This window comes from Vanellus vanellus, assembly GCF_965231255.1.
Source record: "Vanellus vanellus genome assembly, chromosome: 4".
Lineage (NCBI taxonomy): Eukaryota > Metazoa > Chordata > Aves > Charadriiformes > Charadriidae > Vanellus > Vanellus vanellus.
This window is the reverse complement of record NC_138909.1, coordinates 45763042-45784160: the sequence shown is the minus strand read 5'-3', so window position 1 is coordinate 45784160 and position 21119 is coordinate 45763042. Positions and strand designations below refer to the sequence as shown.

General features: G+C 41.2%; 1 protein-coding gene across 1 annotated transcript in view; it reads left to right on the top strand.

Annotated features, from left to right (window-relative positions):
• Positions 1-21119, top strand: part of ATRN (attractin) — a 154851-nt gene that overhangs the window by 55175 nt on the left and 78557 nt on the right. Inside the window, exons 8-17 of the mRNA XM_082482218.1 lie at positions 833-1073; positions 2571-2754; positions 6087-6241; positions 10798-10882; positions 12427-12647; positions 13812-13933; positions 14462-14600; positions 16066-16247; positions 18499-18715; positions 20701-20886. Coding sequence (XP_082338344.1) covers positions 833-1073; positions 2571-2754; positions 6087-6241; positions 10798-10882; positions 12427-12647; positions 13812-13933; positions 14462-14600; positions 16066-16247; positions 18499-18715; positions 20701-20886 — 1732 coding nt within the window. The remainder of the gene's footprint in view (positions 1-832; positions 1074-2570; positions 2755-6086; positions 6242-10797; positions 10883-12426; positions 12648-13811; positions 13934-14461; positions 14601-16065; positions 16248-18498; positions 18716-20700; positions 20887-21119) is intronic.

Here is a 21119-nt window from a genome sequence, read left to right as displayed (position 1 = left end):
AGCTATAGTAGAGAATTTCCCTTTCCAAGGTTATCACCTTGTCGGTATGGAAACAGGGCTCCGCTACACCCTTTGGATTCATGACTGATTCCGAGATTCCTGGAGAAATCCGCAAGGGAAACTGGATAGAGTTTGGGAACTTAGCTCTTACAGGATGATTAATAAAACCCTATCTAACTATCCTGCCTCCCTTCTTTCCAAAGGGTCCTCATTTTTTGTCAGTGCATTAACTTGGAAGACAAAGCTTTTAGTGTTACAGACACTGAAGAGTTTCCGTCGTACCTGCCTTTCTTACCAGCTGTCTTCTGCTGTTTGCATTTGCAAGCTCTGGGAGTGATTCGGTGTGCTTATTAAATCACCTGACTTCAGCTGCCTAACTTTGGGTGCCTTTGGGAACCTCTGAGCTCCATTTATAGTGAAAACAGACCTAGTCAGTACAGGTAGTGAAATTTGGAGAGCAAGTCGGATCACTCAAAACTAGTCTTTTATAGTGGATGCTTAGACACTCGAGCTAGTGTACAGGCACCTAAATTTTGATGGCTGTCATCTGAAGGTCAGTCCTGTCCCATGCACCCCTTCCCCTCTGTACCCTGAGGTAGGGTGAATTGTGTGTGTTGAAGGTATTCTCACGTTACAAACTTGGGTACGAACCCTGGCAGTCACAGTTGCTTTCATATCAAATGTGACTGGTGAAGGAGATAAGTTTCTCCTTGAGAGAGGAGAAGAACTTAGGCTGAGAGAAGATATAATATAACAACTTCATTACTTGCATATTATCAGTTTCCTAAATGCCAAACTCTTTGGGACTCATTTTAAATCTGACTTCTTTCAGGATGATATATACATGTATGGTGGAAAGATAGATGCGACGGGGAACGTGACCAGCCAGCTGTGGGTGTTCCACATTCCCACCCAGACCTGGACTCAAGCGACACCGACAGCCAAGGAGCAGTATGCTGTTGTTGGCCACTCGGCACACATCGTCACCCTGAAAGACAGCACGGTCATGCTTGTCATCTTTGGGCACTGCCCTCTTTATGGATACATCAGCAATGTGCAGGAATACAACCTGGGTGAGTGGCACCCTACCTACCATTTGTTTCAATTTTAACGGTTTGAAAATTGATGTAAATGATCCACGTTCGCCTAGGAAAACAATGACAGATATGTTCTTCGCCTATTTGTATTTATGGGAAGTTCGATCTAACTTCCAGTGTTTGTGTAACACACACAGTGAGCAGGCAGCCGCGTGCTTCCAGCTTTATACAGCTTGTTAGGTCCCAAGGACAAAAAAGCTGTAATTGAGGGACAAAGCAGGATAACTGTTGGACAATTTAAATTATTTTCCTCTCTCCCTCAGCCAAAGCAAACATTTTTGAAATTATTTTTTGTGTCCTGTGAATACAAGAATATTTGTAACATTTCAGACCAAGTACCCACATAACCTGATACACCTGTTTCCGGTAGTGGTGATTAGCGAATGATTAGGGCAACAGGGAATGACTTTCTGGACTTCCATTTGCCCCATGTCTCTGGGAACAGTCCAAACTCTGACTTAAGGATTCAGAGATTTCCAGTAGCATCAGTGGAGAAGCATAGGAAGCTCTCCAGATGACCTGATTTTCTACTTAGCTGCTCTGAGATGGCTTTCTGGAGGCATGTCCCTTGCTCCACTGACGAGGTAGAGAACGCGGTTAAGCACAGGAAGTTCTCAATGTGAATATGCTGGTTATGGTCAGAAATAGTGGCCGTATCTGCACGTTTTCACCTATTATCCTTGTCCTTTAGTCATCCTGATCTACAGGATCTACTGGAGCCTACTCTGGCTCGCTGGTGTCTGCTTGAGTGAGCTTTCTTCCTCCAGGAGAAAGCTAGAGAAAACCAGGTTGTGTGGGACAGTGATTTGGTTTTCTACTGCTCTGTTGCTCCCACGTGTGACCTTGCAGGCTATTCAATTCCTTTGCCTTTCGTGTGCCTTGTCTGCCCTGGAGTTAGGAAGCTTGTGTAGGGTTTCATTCTGCACTTGCTACAGAGATTTGGTTTGTAATTTAGCATTTTTGTTTCAGTTGCCATTATATTATGTCTAGAGTGCTTCAAACCAATGTTATTTTAGTGAGTGAGATATAGGACCATTAATCACATATTAGTTTTTAACTGCAGTGTTCTTCACAGTCATACTTGGCTTCAGTGCTGTCTGGCTTTATATATATATCTATATCTCTAAAAGTGCTCTTGGGGGCCATTCCAAATCAAGCCACGGTGCTGGCATTTTCATGTCATTGAAATGCAATATATTATTTCTGTACTTTTTATCTCTCATTTACTTAGCTTGTCTGTAAAATGTAATAAATTACTGTAGAAGAGATGTTTCTGATCTAATTAAAAATACTTGACAATACTTCTTGACTACGAACTCCTTGAAGGAGAATATTTTTGGATATGAAGTGATAGAGACAGTGGCTAGACCTGAGTCAAGGGAAACTCAATTTGTTTCACCACCAGATTTGTTGATAACTTATTAATGGAGATAAATTAACCGTGTTCTGTCGCTCACATTTTTCATTTCGCAGACACAAATACATGGAACATTTTACAGACGAGTGGAGCTTTGGTTCAAGGAGGGTATGGTCACAGTAGTGTTTATGATCCAAATACAAGATCAATTTATATCCATGGAGGTTACAAAGCATTCAGTGCCAACAAATACAGGCTAGCAGATGACTTGTACAAGTATGAAGTTGATTCCCGTATGTGGTAAGTAGCTGTTCTTCCTGTATACCACCCCTATCATTTTTGTTTGTAGTGGACAAGAGGATGGGGTATTTGATAAGGGTACATTAGTACGCAGTTACCTGCATTCAGCATACATAGTGTGCTCTTGTATGTGTTATTTTTATGTCCCTTTGAATAGAGAATAATATAATCACATATAATCAAGACTGTGAACGAGCGAAGAAATCCATTTTAATCTATTGTTGTATTAAAGCTGAAAAGAAAAATATTTGATGGGATTTTCTTGCCAGCAGTACAGACTGTGCATATGAGTGCAGTTACTGCAGTCAAGTGAGTGATAATTCATTCTGCAGTTAAGACCACAAAAGAATTTCTATTATAACCCCATTTTCTTCTGGCTCTGTAACTGCTTGAAATGTTCATTTCTTAAGCTGAAATCTTCTGTGATTTGTTTCTGCCAAAGGTGAGTTTTATTTAAATGGTAGCAAAACTTCACAACTTTGAGCTATAGAGGTGAAATAAATCTTCCTCAATTTTGTGTTTTTCTTAAAGTTGTTTTTAAAGGCTCCTGACAAAAAGGAGACTATCTTTTGAATAAACACATGTAAATTTGAGTCACCTTGTCACCTGTTTTTGAGAGTTTAAAATAGCTTGTATTTGTGCAACAACTGTTGTGAGTCTGTAATGATGAGTGAAGTAACTAGTGACTAATTTCCAAAAACCTTCCTTCCTGCGCCGTTGTACACGCAGTCATAACCACGCTTCCTCTCTTGGTTCATTTGACCCTCCATTTCAGCTGTGGAGCGGGCAAATCTGGCTGAATAAGCAAAAAATGTCACAAATGTGACAATATTCTTCCGTACTGCTGCAGCACCAACTTCCTTTCGTCACATTTATTTTGTCAGTCTCGAGAGTCAGTCACAGAGTCAGAGCATGTGAGCAGTCGCCTTGCAGCGAGGTGTGTAGGAGTGTCTGCTCATCCTTCTCTATACTTTTTTTGGAGTCACTCTTTTTTTTTTTTTTTTTTTTTTTTAATTTCTTGGTAATTTAGGCCCTCTCTCCCTCTTGTGATTTCTTGGAAGGGCAAAAAAGCATTCCCCTCATCTTTATTTTGGCAAGTGTGTTTCTTCCCATGTTCCCTCCGGTGTTTCAACTGGCAGCTTCACAATCGAATGCTGTACCCACCCCTGGCAGGGACAGAGTGATGCTCAGAAAGCCCCTGTGTGCTGCGATACTGCTGCTCGTGCATTAAGAAGAGGTCCCTGGTCCAGGTCATTCATATACCGTTTGCTGAGTATTTTGTTGTGAAAGTGTGGGCTTCAGTGCAAGCTGCATTCGGGATGCTGCACTCCTGCAGAACTGCTGCTGTTACAGCCTGCAAACAGTGACACCGCTGCCCGCGAGACAGATGTGGCCACATCAGGGGTTTCCTGCAATCCCACCCTCCCAAAGTAGTAGGGAAATTCTACAAAGGGGTGAGCCTTTGTGTGCAGTGCCGTTAATCATGCTGATTAAATGTGAGGTCAGTGGCAAGTATGATTTATGCTTCCCATGATTTAGTCATAGGTGAGGTGTTGAGTCTTGCAGGTATTAAGCTACAGGGCTCTGTTGGCAGCTGCATAGATTTCCTTAAAATAGGTTTGTTAGTTTTGAGCAAGAGATGATGCCCAGTTTGAAAGAGTTCTTTAGCTTACTATAAAATTAGAGTTACTGTAAAATATTGGAGTCCATCCCAGCAGTGTCCATATGAGGAAGTTTAGCTGACTATGCTCAAAAGCTCAGTTAGTGTTAAAACTTGGTAATCCCTGGGGAAGGAATTGATAATTTTAAGATCCATAGCTTTGGAAAGAGGCTTTCATACATGTATTTCTCCTTATAGGAGAAATTGATAAGCAGATGGGAATATGAGAAAATGAAATTACAGGAGGAATTGAACAGTCTGGAAAAGGAAGCTGTTAAATATCTCATTAAGAAAAGTAGTTAAATACGGAATCGCGGAATTTTCAGAGTTGGAAGGGACCTCTAGAGATCATCTAGTCCAACTCCCCTGCTAAAGCAGGATTGCCCAGAGCACATTACTCAGGACTGCATCCAGGCGGGTCTTGGAAATCTCCAGAGAAGGGGACTCCGCAACCTCCCTGGGCAGCCTGTGCCAGTGCTCTGTCACCCTCACCGTAAAGAAGTGTTTCCGTGTATTTGAATGGAACTTCCTGTGTTCTAACTTGTGCCCATTGCCCCTAGTCCTGTCACTGGGAACCATTGAAAAGAGCCTGGCTCCACCCTCCTTCAACCCACCCTTTAGATACTTGTACGCCATAATAAGGTCTCCCCTCAGCCTTCTCTTCTCCAGGCTAAAGAGTCCCAGCTCTCTCAGCCTTTCCTCATAAGGGAGATGCTCCAGTCCCTCAATCATCTCAGTTGCCCTATGCTGGTCTCTCTCCAGCAGTTCCCTGTCCTTCTTGAACTGGGGAGCCCAAAACTGGACACAGTATTCCAGTTGTGGCCTCACCAGTGCAGAGTAGAGGGGGAGAGTGACCTCCTTTGACCTGCTGGCCACACTCTTCCCTATGCAGCCCAGGATTCCGTTGGCCTTTTTGGCAACAAGGGCACATTGCTGGGTCATGGACAATTTACTGTCTCCTAGGACCCTACTTCCCAGCAGGCCCGCCCCTAACCTGTACTGGTGTTTTACGTTCTTCCTTCCCAGGTGCAGGACCTTGCACTTGCTTTTGTTGAACCTCATTAGGTTCTTCTCTGCCCAGCTCTCCAGTCTGTCCAGGTCATGCTGGATGGCAGCACGGCCCTCTGGGGTGTCAGCCACCCCACCCAGTTTGGTATCATCAGCAAACTTGCTGAGGATACACTCTGTCCCCTCATCCAGGTCATTAATGAATATATTGAACAAAATTGGACCAAGTATTGACCCCTGGGGGACACCACTGGTTACAGGCCTCCAACTAGACTCTGTGCTGCTGATCACAACCCTCTGAGTTCTGTCCCGCAGCCAACTCTCAATCCACCTCGCTGTCGCCTCATCTAGCCCATACTTCCTCAGCTTCCTAATGAGGACATCATGGGAGACAGTGTCAAAAGCCTTGCTAAAGTCAAGGTAGATGACATCTACAACTCTTCCCTCATCCAGCCAACCAGTTATAACATCATAGAAAGCTATCAGATTGGTCAAGCGTGATTTACCCTTGGTAAATCCATGTTGACCGCTTCCAATAACTTCCTGTTCTATCTCCCCCTTCCTCCCTGCACCCTGAAATCTCCTTCAACTTGGATTTCTTTATTGTTTTGTCTTTGACAGGTACTAATCAGTTTCATTAATACGTATATTTTTATTTCTGAAGGACTATTCTTAAAGACAGTAGATTTTTTCGCTATTTGCACACGGCTGTGATAGTGAGTGGAACCATGCTGGTGTTTGGAGGAAACACACACAATGACACCTCCATGAGCCACGGCGCGAAGTGCTTTTCTTCAGATTTTATGGCATATGATATTGGTAAGTTCTTGCAGAAATAATAATAATAAAAATATCTTGGATATTCAAAAAGAGCTGTCTTCAGGAATACTAATTTACATGCTGGGTATATTATACCACATGCCACTAAGCATACTGCAGAAGAATGTGTAATCAGGAGAGGCTCGTTCAACTTGCTACGCATTGCCAAGCAAATGAGCTGGTGCAGTGATTTCTAGGCAAATACAGCAACAGTTATTTGGTCAACAGTTTATACACAACCTTGGGCATTAAAAATTATCTCTTGAACAGAAAGCATGTTGTTCTGCCATCTCAGCCATAAAGCTATCCTGATATTTTGAGTATGTATTAATCTATGATTTATCAAAAATGCAGGCTGTTAGAACAGTTAAAAGTGCTGGACACTGCTGAAGCTCAACTTACATGTTGCACGCTCTTGTTTTAACTGCAGGCTGGCTGCGCTGTTTGTAAAGTTAGTCTGTTTATATGTACGCTTTATAAGCATACATATCCCCATAAGCACTATTAAACAATAGTCAGATTTTATTTGGAAGGATTGGGTGATGAGTTTGAGTAGCCAGAAGAGGGCAGCATTTATTTGTGAATTTGGAGTCCAGAGATGATGCATTTGAGAAGAAAAGAAAGAGATGAAATTATATAAAAGAAGGTGCGCTCACATCCAGATAATTAAAGCTGGAGAAAAACACTATTCTGTACTCATATCACATTCTGCCTTATGCTCTAACAATTCCTTAAATGCGGGCTCTTGTGACTGATTCTCTGAAATAATCATGTAAACCTCATTTCTTGGAGTGACTGTCCGCTGTGATGTCACTCCTGGTTTGTGAAAGGAATATGCAAGCAAATGGATTAAATTCAGCAGCTGGGTTCGGCATCCTTGTGCTAGTTTGCTGTCTGTTAGGGAAGGAATTATTCCTTTCTGCTTCCTGTGATTTCAAACCATATCCCTGTGGAATTTATTGGCTGCTCCTAGCTAGCTTTATTTTGGGATTTTCCTTGAAGAATTAAAATGAGGTATTTTGACAGTCATGGACAGAGTAATTGTTTAAAACTTTGATAGCAATAGTGATTGGTATTTCTTGCTACGTTTTGCTGTCTTCCCTGATCCATTGAACTGTGTATTAGGTGTAAAACATAAGTTGCATTACTTTGAAAAAGTGCCAATAATTATGTTCATTTTGATTCAGTTTAGTTAATGGGCGGGTTCCTGTGACATGCACTAAATGTGGTAGTCAACTTGCCCAGTTCCTACCAATTTTACACTGACAATTAGAGCTTGCATTGACTGCGTTTCACATGACAGGGATGAGAGGTGTTCTGGTGCTTTTGGGTACCCTCATTGCTTAGGACAGAGACTCTCAGGCTGGAAAGAACAGATTGTTTTTGGAAAATAAAGACCGTTTTTTCTTTTCTTCTCATGGCAGGGCACCTTTCTTTGCATGATTTACCTTATCCCATTGGATCAGGAGCACTGTCAGGAATACTGATCGTTAGTGTCACAGCAGAAACACCCACTGGGTGGTTCTTCATGCGTGATCTCTGCAGGAATTATATTGAGCATGTTCATGTTGGTCTCCATTGGAATGAGCCTGTACGCTGCGGGGAAGCATTGTAAATATCAAAGACCATAGTGGCCATGTCACCATAGATGGATATGGTTATCACATCTTTGATATAAAAACGGTTATGTGTTTGTCATCTATCCCCTGATGCTACTAAGGCTCAAGCTACCCAGGAGAAGACCAGGCAGCAAGGTCAATTGATACTGGGTGCCTTCGGAGGAGAGGTTTTGTAATTGGTTATCTTAGGAAATTATAAAAGTAAGGGAGTATCTGGCTAACTTGCTCATTTTTAACATCTTATTGATGAAGGTGATATCTTAGTGATCATAGTAATGGTTGGAAGACCGGAGAAAACTGCAATTAAGATGCAGTGTAAAATAAAGGCTTCAAAACCAGGCCTCCTCTTTAACCTTTGCCATTACAACTTATTTCTGCAGTTACTCGTTTTATTTACCTTGTCAATTTCTTCTGTTTTTCTCTTCTCAAATTTCGAAGTAACGAGACCGCATGCCTTGAGTGTTGTGAGGACATATTATCTTATTTTGGGTTTTTTTTGTGTAGGATGCAAACAGATGTCACTGAGATGTGTGCTGGGATTCTCTGGAGGTTTAGCAGATTAGGTAGATCTGAGAATGCATTAATGCTTCTTATCCTTTTATCCTCCACTTGACCAGGTGGGGCTTAGTCAATCCAAACTGTCCAGGTAATGCCCGGTTTTGGAAGGTTTCAGGATAGCAGTCAAGCTGTCTGCGTGCACGTGCATTTCTCGTTGCTTCTCAGGATAAGCTTTTGGATTGTGTTGACGTTCAAGTTGGGTGAGCACTTGGGTAGAGAGCAGTCTCACGGTATTTTTCCTATATTCTGCACACTGCAATGACTAGTTAGCACTTCCTATCCCCGAAATTGGTCTGTCCAGCTTCTGTAGAAGAGTTTCCCACTCTGCACCAGTTTTGTCTCTGGGTAGACAAATGCCTCGCTTGAATCCTTTACCTCCTCCTCTCAACAATTCATAGCAGCAAAGGAGCCAGGGGTGAGTTGCAGCCCTTCCGTCGCTACGCGCTCACCTCCACGAGCGAAAAGGAGAGGGTTGTGCTTTCCAGAAGGTCACGTCCTTCGTGTGTGGGATTTGTCTAAAACAAGAATAGAAACACAGGCAGATTGTTTCAAAATGCAGTTACTGTGGGTTTAAGTAACCATTCTTTTTAATTTCTGAATAAGTTTTAACTTTTTTTTTTTTAAATTCAGCATGAAATATTAATGTAAAGGCTATAATCCTATAATGATCTTTTCTTCCCACAGAGGGAAATTAAAACTCTTGTATTTACCCCATCAAAAATTCAGTTCTGATGACAAACACAGAAGAAGGCTGGATGTTTTCATAATATTAAATATACCATGCAAAAAGAACACATGTGTTCTGTGCATTGTAAGTTTTTAGATTTGGCTTAACTTTTAAGTCAGGAAGGGGAGGATTCTTTGTAGTTTCAGAATTATTCATTTTTTCCGATACTTGATCTTCAGTTAAGGATGAGAAAGAAGCTTAGAAAGCAAAATGTTCCAGGCCTTCTATTAATCTAGAAAAATATGTTTCTTGGCCTTACATAACTCACAACTTGATGAATAAAAAATTGCAAGTTGCTGTCTAATTTTGCTGAAGTCTCCTGTTAAAAATTGGAACTCTGCATGCTTGTCCCAAGACTGATTCTGGGTTAGGCTAAATTCTTTGAAAATTGAGCAAATAACATTTAAAAATAAACTTCAAAATCACAATTTATCGAAGTATTAAATCCAACCAACTGGGTCCTATATCTTTTATTTGTCAGCAGTCTTGAACAAAGGTTTCTGCTGGAGCAGAGCTTAGGATCAGTTGTTTTACCCAGCAATTCTCCAATTAAATTTCATAAAACAAACAAACAAACAAACAAAAAAGCCAAACAAACGAACCAAGGTTGGTTTTCTTTGCCCTGTCAGTTTGTCTACATACTAGTTTGAGGGTTGGGGCTTTTTTTTTTTTTTTTTCTCAGAGGTTCAGTCCGTGGCATAACAGTTTTATCTTGTAATAAAGAATCTGCGAGTATTTGAGAGCTCTGTAGATCTTTACAGCAGATTACCTTTTCTGTCTTAATTGCATAAATTGCATACAACTGCCTTTGGGTTGTTAGCCCCCAAAGGTGATCCCATTCACTTTGCAAAGTTTAAGTGATATGAATTGGACTGACTTTTCCTGCTTTTGTGCCTTTGATTGCTCAGTGGGTTATATGTTTCTTATGTTATTTTTCTTCATGCTGCCTAAAGGAAGAAATTACCTGAGAAACCGAGTAAAAAATGAAGCAGAACTTATAAATGTTATGCTAATAGAAAAAGATGGAATAATCTCACATTATATTAAAAGAGAAAAACAACCACAAATCCTTAAGCTATGATGAGTGAAAAATATTTTTAAAAACATGGATATCTACCCCCTAGGAACATAATTGCAATGGAAGAAAAAAAAACAAACCAGATAAGTCTGTTCTCGGTGATACCGGTTTGGGGCAAAACTGCAAATAATTCGCATATAAACAGATAAAAACTGAACTTGTTATGCAGTGAAAAATTCCCCTAGTAAAGGAGAAAAAGCAACTCAAGCCACTGCCGTTTAATTACATGTGATTGCCAAAAAGCTAATAACCCCTTCAACACAATGCCCTGCAACTTTCCTTTTTCATGAACTGTTTAGATGATGGAGCAGAGCCATTACATCCTTTTTTTCCTTTTTTTGTCATACCACACAACTGGTGTGAAGACGAAGTCTTAAATCTTGCCAAAGAAGATAACGCAGCGCTTTTGTAAACTGTCCTGTTTCACTCAAGATTTGAATTTTGGTGGTGGGCAGAATGGTCTCTCTATAGTTATTAAAGTACTTTGGCATCTTTCAGCAAGAAATGTGCTGCTTAAGTTGAATTGCTAATTATACTGAGGAACTTTTCTGAAATGAGCTTTCCTTAATCCTAGCTTGCGATCGGTGGTCTGTTCTTCCTCGCCCGGGTCTCCATCATGATGTGAACAGGTTTGGACATTCTGCCGTGCTGTACAACAGGTAAGGTTACAAACAAGCTGAGGGGTATTGGCATTTTTCACACCTCAATAAATGTAAACATGTAGATCAGTAATGCTGAGACCAGAGGGTTGAGGATCTGTTGCAAACCTCTGAAAGTCCTCAGACTCTTACAAGTCTTCAGTATCCACCTGTCCCTGTCAGCCCTTCTCCTTCACTGGACTAAACAGTCTCAGCTCACTTAGTTCTTTCAAAAATTTCATTTGGTCACTCCTTTTTCTTATAGATATATTTCTCTTTCTTATTAATTTCATAATTTTATTTATTTCATCTTTCTATTTCTGATTTAGCTGCACTGACGACTTTTATGTCCAAATCGTATTTTCCCTCATAGTTTCTGAATTTGCCCATGTTTCAGTTTACGTGGCTTATCCTGTGTGGCTTATCCTTATTTAATATTCACGTGATGAACAGTATTTAGGTGAAAACATAGATGAGATTTCTGCTGTTAAGCATTACATCACTGTAATAATATCCACACTTTCAGGTGAACATCTGTTACTGCGTTTGAGTCTGCAGAACCAAGTTTGAGAAATTATATTTCTTAGGAATCTTTTGTTCTCGTTCCTTTATCCTTTGAGGATACTTTCTGTAAATCATTACCATTATTTAAAGCTGACTTTAAGCCAGGCAGATAACTGTCATTGCCTTGAAAAGGAAGATACCATTTTTGTCTCTGAAATCTTACTCACTGTGTATTTGTTTCAGCGTATGCTGAATACCAGCTGTGCGTTTGCCCCTGTGAAGGGCAGTTAAGCCTATGCTTTAGTTCTTTCCTCAAATAGGATGAAAATCATATTAAAATACTCATTATTCAAAATGTTTATTCAGTTGCATTGACTCTTCTTCACTCTTTTTAAATGTACATTTACAAACATGGAGGCACAGGGGGTTTTGGGTGACATTTTTGTGTAACTAATGAAATTTGATGTTTTGCCTGAAGCAGTTGTGATACTGAAGAAGGTTTAAATATTACTTTGTTTTGGGGTGTTTTTTTTTTTTTTAGTTGACACAATGACTTTTTGCTCAGTTGCTAACAGCCATGAAAATAACTGCGGTTTTGTCACAGCGGTGTAGCAAGATGTGACAACACTGAATTGTTTTGTCACAGTTTCTGAACGCTGGTTTAATGGTGTGATACCATCTCCCTGTTTTTTAGCCTTCGTCTCTCTCGACACTGTTTTTTACAGGAGGATCCCAAATTTCTGCAGCGTTTTATGTATAGTCACGTTGATCAGGTGTCACCCAGAGTTTTGGCTGAGGGGGAAGGTTGGTCCATGACCTCGGAATGGTTTGACTCTGTCTCAACACCCATCTGTTGAGATTCTGTGGCTTCTCTGAAACAGTGGAAGTTGACAGACAGACCTTTTCTTTAGTGCCTTCCTTAACCAGGAGCTATTTGTTTGGATTTATACATGCTGGAACATAATAGAACACCTTACACCTTGAATCACATCCACTTGCAGCACTGCATGGCCTATAAACATAGGCACGCATATTTATATCTTTACTTACATTTTGTCTAGCACCATGTATGTATTTGGAGGCTTCAACAGCCTCCTCCTGAGTGACATACTGAAGTACACACCCGAGAGATGTGAAGCTTTTGACAACGAAACGGCCTGCTTGCGAGCAGGTCCTGGCGTCAGATGCGTGTGGGCTACCACCCCTCCTCACTGCATCCCCTGGGAAATGGCGACAGTAGCACAGCAGCAAAAGGTCTTTGAAGACTGTCCTCCCAAGCCAGGTATGTGTCACGTTCTTTCCGTTTCCTTTTCCAAAAGGTGTGCAGGGTCTTTTTCTTTTCCAAATTCTGTCTTGTGTTAGTTGTATGCCATTATCGGATCAAGTTTGAGATGGGGGCACTGTAGTTCCGCTTCCATACGTGCCCTGGGAGACGTTCCTCTGACCAAGGGGCTGCAGTGCCTTGGAGTTGTTTCCACCTCTCCTTCCCCCTGAAGCTGCTGGCTCATTAGATTCTTCTTCCTACCGTGCTGCTTGTACTTGCTTTCCTATCCCAAACAGACATCAGCAGTCAGGAATCGGGCCCAGACCATTGCTCTGTAGATGTTTGCTCCAAGAACTGACCTTGTGAGAGCCAGCAATTATCTGATGAGCAGCATGGGGCATGGGAACGGGGATCTGGGTCCTGCAGTGTTATTCTGTGCTCTTCAAGAGAGACAGCAAGAAGAGTGTTTTAAGAAAAGTTACTTTATTTCTCCTTCTACGGTATTACATGGATAGGGACATACAAAAAGAATGTTTTAAGGTCTGATTCCTGTTTTCGCCATTGTGATAATTTTCAAACAACTTTTCAACGCTCTACCCTGATACATTTGTTGCTCTGAATTGAATTATATGAACCTTGATTCTGTAATAGATGGCAGCCTTTAATTATTTAAAAGAAATTGATGTAAAGGGACATTGCTTTGATGGGCTCTCAATGTACAATAAATTTTCACAAAACACAGGCGATAAGCAATTGGAAAGATGAAGTGGAAAGTTCAAGCTTTGCATGAAAATGCTCCACGTAATTGAAGGTCAGGCTTACAGCAAAATGGGCCTGCGGTGGGGGATTTTCACCGTCCTTGGGAAATGTCCTCTGGCGTCATTTGCATGGGCAGTGACTGAACATGCATGCCCAGTCCTAGTTCATGCGCTTCCATGTCTTGGTGTGTTTTCTGGTGGTGTGTTTTACAGATCCTTGGGCACTAAAAATGATTGATGCTGCAAATGAATGCAATTTCCTATCAGTTCAATCACATAAAAGTATCTGATTTACTAAGTAGTCGATAACGGAAAATCTACAGGCACTGCTGTTCGGTTATATCTTTTGCTATATATAATCAAGTTCTTAGAGCTCTGTCAGGAAATGCCTGTTTTTGGTCATGCAGGTTTTTTTCTTTAATAGTTGTAGACAATGAAAAATGTGATCAGATTACAGACTGCTATAGCTGTACAGCAAATACAAACAACTGTCAATGGTGCACTGACCAGTGTATCTCAATGCATAACAACTGCACAGAGGAACAGGTAAAGTCTCTCTAATACTTCTGTAGTTTCAATTTAGCCTTTGAAATATCAAATGTCCACATGCCTTCATCTGTCAGTGTTATGACCCCTGTTGTTTTGTCATTTCCAGTGCTTGTGTGGCTCTGAGCTGCTAAAATGCTTGAATTTCTTTTCAAGTTGGTCCAAGGGCTTTTCCTGGGACTCTCCGCTTAAGTTAGGAGGATGGCTAAGGGCAGGGGAAGAGGGGGTGTGATTACTCAGTAAGACACATAGCCATTTGGGTTTGTTATCAATAGAGCGTTCCCTAGAAAAACAAAACAAAACAAAACTAATCCTTTTGTAAAAGCTCTAGTAAGGAAAATGTGTCAGATGGTGGCCTGGGGGAATATCTTGAATACACAGTACAGTCTATGTGCAGTGTCCCAGCTTTTGAATATATCAGTTGCTTGGTAGGTCTGAACTGTGACGTTTAGTGTGGTAGTCATCGTGGCTGTTGTAAACTGTCATTGGTTGGATGGGAAAAAGTCTCATCTGTGCTATTTATTTTAGGTTCCTATTACTCTATATGACAATTGTCCTAAGGATAACCCCGCCTATTACTGTAACAAAAAGACAAGTTGTAAAAGCTGTGCCATGGATCAAAACTGTCAGTGGGAACCTAGGAATCAGGAGTGCATCGCTTTACCAGGTAGGTATTGGTTGTATTTGTAAGAAAAAAAAAACAAAACAAAAAAAAACAACAAAACAACAACAACAACAAAAAAATTCACCCAGTTGCACTTTGGTCTCCTCCACCCCCCCATTCCCCCTTGTTGTCTCTGATCTTTTAGTGCTAAGCTGGAATAAATAATGTTGTTTAATCATACCAGCTTTGGCATGAAACTTTATTTCTAGTAAATTCAGAAAGTCTGATGGAATATTTTTCAGTCCCAATTGTCTGAAGAGTAGTATGATCATTTGTGTAATTATTAGGCTGTATTTCATCTCTCTCTTTTCATTTGATAAAAGCAGTACTGTTGATATAATAGGCTTCTGGAAGGTATTAGATTTAATAATGCATGCTATTTAATTTTAGAAACCAAAATTGTGCAAAAGCGTAATGGCACATACTGAACGAATTAGGCAAATAACACCTAAAGTGTGTAAGGAAAATTCTCTTATTAGAGCGTTTCCAGTGGGAGCTCATAGCAGTTGATTATTAGTCCCCCTGTAGAAGTGTGGGTTTTTTTTCCCAATGACGGGGAGAGAAATACATCATCTTTGGTGACTGACATTTGCAGTTAATAAAATATAGAGAAATGGAAAAAACCAACACAGAAGCTTTAAATGGGCATGGAAAGCCTTCCCCTAGTAAGTCTGATAGGTCTGGCCGTGTCCGGGTTTGGCATTTGCTAGTCTGGAAGAGTGGGGGGAAAAAAAGAAAAGACTTCGGAGAAGAGCCACAAGAGCAAGAAAAACATCTTTTAATGAGATGGATAAAGAACCTGGTCTGTTTAATTTGTTCTAGAAAAGGGGATGACTTGATCATGTGTGTAGAAAGCCCATCTGAAAAACTGACACTTGAGAGCTTTTCAATCTGTTAGGTAAATCTAAGCGAAGGCGTCAGAGCTAGACATCAGCTCTGCAGAAATTCACACTGAAAATGTCTTATCGGGTTTTTCTGTAAGGGTAGTTATGATTGGGGGAAGTAATTCCCACAAAGAGTTTTTCAGTAGTGGGCATGGCTGTGCTCAAGATGTAGCAGGGATTAATCCTGGAAGTTCAGTGCTGTGGACAGGATTAGCACAACAACCCTCCTCTGTCGAAAGGTATCCTAACAACTGCAGTTGAATAAGTGTCTTTAAGCCATCAGCAAGACACTCATTTGCTTTCCTTTGCTCTTTCTTCTGCAATGGTTTTACTATTCGATGTGGTGATAAGTTCTTTGACTACCTACTGCGGATAACTACACGGTAGCGTCGCGCTTCAGTTCCCCTAAACAGCTTTTCTTCTCCTCTGGTATTTTTATACATAGTTACTTCTGAGCGCGTGGATAAGTCGTGGTTTGGGGTGAGGCTGTAGTTTTTATGTTGGCGGAAGAGCGCTCTCACTACTTTGAGCATTGGGAAGGTCACTTGCGTCTCTGGTTTTACTTCCTTTCCTCCCCCACCTAGAAAATATCTGCGGAACAAACTGGCACTTGGTTGGCAACTCCTGCTTGAAAATTACAAATGCGAAGGAGAACTATGATCATGCCAAACTGTCCTGCAGATCCAACGGTGCTTTGCTGGCTTCCCTCACGACCCAGAAAAAAGTAGAATTTGTTTTAAAAGAGCTGCAGAAGATGCAGTCTTCGGTGAGTGCTTCTCTTTTATGTCCCTTGAGTAATTAAGCTCTGACTGTGGAAAAGTCCTTGCTGTGGTATTGTGTGCTCTGTAAGGAATAGACGTGCCTCTTAACTGAAAAAAACCCTGATTTTTCTTTTGAAATTCAACATACCCTATGGGTGCTTTTGAAGTGAAATTGTTGGGAATGTAAATGGGAAAGATAAATACAAACATACACGGTGCCTCAAAGGTATCGCTTTCTATAATGAAATCACACACGCATTTCTCTTGTGGGATACATGACTGCAGCAGGACTCCTCTTGTGACTTGTACACAATATTTTGTAAATAAAGGTCCCTTTGGGGCACCGGAGGTGTTTAATGTAAAGCATTTAAAGTTATTTATTCTGCTCAGAAAAGCAGCTGTTTAAAATGTCGGCTTCTTATTCCGCAGAGCTGTTCGGCTTATTTGGAGTTATTTACGTTTGATTTAGTGGCAGGTGCTTTTCTGTCGGAGTCAGTGAGAAGCGAATTGGAATCTGTCCCTTTTCATGCATCAATAAAATAAATATATATTTTTTCCAGTGCCTGGCAGAAGCGCGGAGGTAATCAGGGCAGGTTGTGTAGGTGGTGCTAAAGCCCTAACAAAGAATGATACTGTGCAGCTTTGCTGAAATCCTGGTTTAGGCTGCAGAGCTGCTGTGGCTTGACGGCACATCAGTGTAACTCCTCTCCCACTGTGGGCAGAGCTGGCAACCAGGAGGAGTTTTATATATATGAAAAATGAGACTGGAGGCAGTAGGATTGCTGCTTTTCAAAGGAGAACGTACTTCAACGCTAAAGAGAAATATAGTGCTGTTGAAAGGAGATCATTCCCTGCTTTGATTCCCTTTGTAATTTTAAAGTGGCATTTCAACAGTTCTGGGGTTTTAGAGGGGATTCAATTTAGCCAGGAAAAGGTAAGGTGCAATTAAAGCAAGATTGTTTGTTAAATCTTTTGTAAAGAGGGAAAGCCAAGCCTGGGATATTGTAAAAGTATGTGGTTCTTATAGCTCCAGATGTTTCTGGGTATCCCAGTAGTTGTGAAGTGTAAATTCCTAAAGACGCATGGCAACCCTTCCCTAATAGTGTTTGAACCCACTGGGGAGAAAAAAACTGTTAATTTACAGGGGTTTTTTTCATCTACAGTGTCCTTTAAAAAGTGAGCCCTAGAAATCTAAAGACTATTAGCCCTTTTTAGTGGATATTAATATTGAGTGCTTCTAATGTGGGAAAATGCCTTTGCTAAAAAGCCGAGCTGTGTCTGGTACTTGAACTTTTGCCATTCAATGGCACACGGCTGCTGTGCTGGGGGAGGCTGTACTTTGCAGTTGCTCCTTTTTTAAGTAAGCTGTCTATAGATGTTTTATAATAAGAAGAAAATGTGTTGGTGTTGGCACATAGTGCTGTGTAACCCTGTTGCTGTTAGAAGTTGCAGCTCTAAGGTTTAAAAGTGCATAAAATCAGTTTGGGGTAGGTGATGGTTATATATAGCAGTAACGGAAGACGTATGGTCTAAAGCTTTTCTAGAACAGCTGTGCCACCAAAGCACTATGATGGAGAAAAGATTTTGAGTAAAATAGCATACTGTACCAATACAGTTAAAATGCTTCTCCTCTAAATAAAGTGTGCCAAAAATTAAATTGCCAGGAGAAATGGTTGCATTACGGGTTTTGCATATTGAGAATTTTATTGCCAGCGATACTAATTTAGATTTGACCTGCTCTGTCTCTCCACTCCTCCATATATACAGTCTCAAACAGCAGAGGTCTTCTAGCCAGACTGTAGAGTTAGGTAGCTTGTATCGTTTATATCGTACGGGGCACTGCTAGTTTTCTTCCTCATGTCAAACTGTGGCTTCAGATTTATTTTTTTTTTTTTCCCCCCGTGTCTAGCAAGTTATAGGAATCACAAACATATAAAGAGCAACTTGCAGTGAATTTCATAGCCAGCCAGCATGAATATTTCACTTGTTCTCCTCCTGGTGTGGATAACTAGAAATGTGGTTTGGGAAAAAAAAAAAAAAAAAAAAAAAAAAATTGGTGTTTCTTGAAGGATTTCTCTATCTTTGTGGCATTTATTTCTGATAGCACTGCGAAACAAATATTTTTCCTTACTACATTTTTTGCAACACCTAATCTGGCAGAGTTGTTATGAGCATTATATGGTGATGTGTATTTTCTTTTAATAGCTAAAGTAAAAAAACCTGGGTGTTAAATCTACCATTTTCCTTTCTTCCTAGCCCAAAACTTTGACTCCGTGGGTTGGGCTGAGGAAAATCAATGTGTCCTATTGGTGCTGGGAAGACATGTCTCCCTTTACCAACACCCTGCTCCAGTGGCTCCCCAATGAACCAAGCGATGCTGGATTTTGTGGTTATTTAGCTGAGCCTTCCCAGCAGGGACTGAAGGCAGCAACGTGTATCAATGAAGTCAACGGCAGTGTCTGTGAAAGGCCAGGTAACCATATCTAACTTGTGTGTCTCATGAAGAGTAGGTTGACTAATAAGTATTTATATTTCCTAGAGAGTAAAGAAGATCCCATTCGTTACATTTAAAACTAGCTGCATCGTGACTTTGCCAAAGAAAAGTGGTCCTGAAAAAGTGTCACATGTAGTGATTTCATGCGGGAATTGGAGATTTTAAAAATAGCTCTACATTTACGCTGTTTACTGTAAAATGCTTGAAGTACGTTATAATTTAATTATTTTTCTCTAAGTTGCATACTTGAATGTGACATTTAGGTTAATATGGTATGGAGCAATCTCCTGTTTAAAAAAATAAAATAAAAGCTACTTTCCAATTGAACTTCCCTTTCTTCCCTACCGTGCTCTGTAGCCAGAGGAGGATTTTACCAAAGTGTCATGATTTAGGCCAAAATGCACTGCTGGGGACCTGAGGGACCCCAGATGGGATCGACAGATGCTCCCCTCTACCCCTCTTCAAAGAGAGAGGCAGAGAAGGAAAAAGAGACATGAGTTTAGAAGAAACTAAACTAATTTAATGAAATATTAATAATAATAAAAGAAATAATGAAAAATATACAAAACCGTATCAAGTTCCTGAGATGACAGCCATGACACCAGCTGGCACTGGGGCAGTCCCAGGCTGGACTCAGTGATCGTCGGGAACTGGATTTCGGATCTGCATTCAGGATCAGGATCACAGGCAGACGAACAGAGTCCTCCTCTGACCCTTTGATCCCTCAGCTTTTATGCTGAGCATGAGGCAGATGGGATGGAATACCCTGTTGGTCAGTTTTGGGTCACCTGTCCTGTCCGCTCCTCCCTGCAGGTGGGACCCCACTGTGCTTTTCCGCTTCTGACCCTCCAACGGGGCAAGTAACAAAGTTGGTTGGCCTTGGCTGTTACAGCAATAAGTATAAGCAAAAGCCTCTCTGCATCCCATGCCTGGGCATCAGCTATAAACATAGGTCTTATCACTCTGAGAGAGTGAACACTGTCTGCACAATGTGCAGTTAATTTCAGTAGTCAGAGAGGCCCAGCTAAGAAGCAAAGTTACTGAACAAAATTGGTTCTGTTTTACCTCAAACCGGGACACAAAGTTTGAAATTATTTGGGCAAGACACTTTGGAGATATGTGAACTTTAAAAAGAAGCTATTTGCTTTCGGGAAAACTCTTCTAGCTTTGTTGAAACTGTGTATCTTTTCAAATGGCTTGGTCTGTTAACTCGCCATTATAGCTGATTATTTCTGAATACCAGTTAGTGCGTCTTTAAGATTTAAGTTGGCTGATGACATAAAATGTGTAAGTAAGCTACACCACTTTAAATCATTCTTTGTGGAAGTGCAGGATGCGGGTGATGAATGCGGAACCTGAACTCAACATTTTGTGTATTTTAACTGGCGGCACTTTGAATTGGTTTAAGCTCTAACTTGATTTTTATGGTCTGAGAATAGTCACTTGAAACAGATGATAAAGCACTGGCTCACACCAGAAACCTCCTGAGTTAGTTTTGCTTTCAATACTCGTTTTATGTGTGGAACTGATCAAATAACTTAAAACACACACCAGTGTGCTCACATAAAGCGTGGAGTTTCTTCCCAACACTTCAGTTGGGAGAAGAGTTAAGGAACACATTAACAGACCTGCAGAGACACAAAGGCCACATTCATAACACCATTTAAATTGTTTTCTGTCCACCTTAAAAAAAAACCAAAACCACGCAAACACTCATGGAGGATACACAATAAGAGAAACGATTTTACAGTACTTGCTGCGTTTCTCATAGTCACAGTGGTACGAGATATCTCCAGCTCCATCCAGCAACACCGCACCACAAACGGAGCGTTTCAAGTCAGTGATACTGACCTGTTTTTCCAGCCGAATAACAGAGGGGGCTTTTTATCTTCTGTCTTTCTGTCTCGGGTCTCGTGACCTATATCTTTCTGGAAGAAAGCTGACTCTCGTCCTCTCGCCCGCAGCTAACCACAGCGCCAAGCAGTGCCGCACGCCCTGCGCCCTGCGGACCATGTGCGGGGAGTGCACCAGCGGCAGCTCCGAGTGCATGTGGTGCAGCAACATGAAGCAGTGCGTGGACTCAAACGCTTACGTGGCCTCTTTCCCCTACGGGCAGTGCATGGAGTGGTACACCATGAGCAGTTGTCCACGTGAGTAATTGCTTCCGTGTCTTGGCGGGTGGGCTGGAGCCTTGTATTTGCAGACACTTGCTAGCAGAAGTCCTCAAACTCTGCACATCGGTCACGCTGTCCAGGGGATTGTCAAAAATGCGAAGTGCCTGACCCCAGGAGCAGTGTGTGCAGCTCCAGCCTGCATCATGTAAAGTGGTACAGAATTAGGTCCCGGTTACGGGAACTATCAGTTAACCTAAATGGCAGATAGT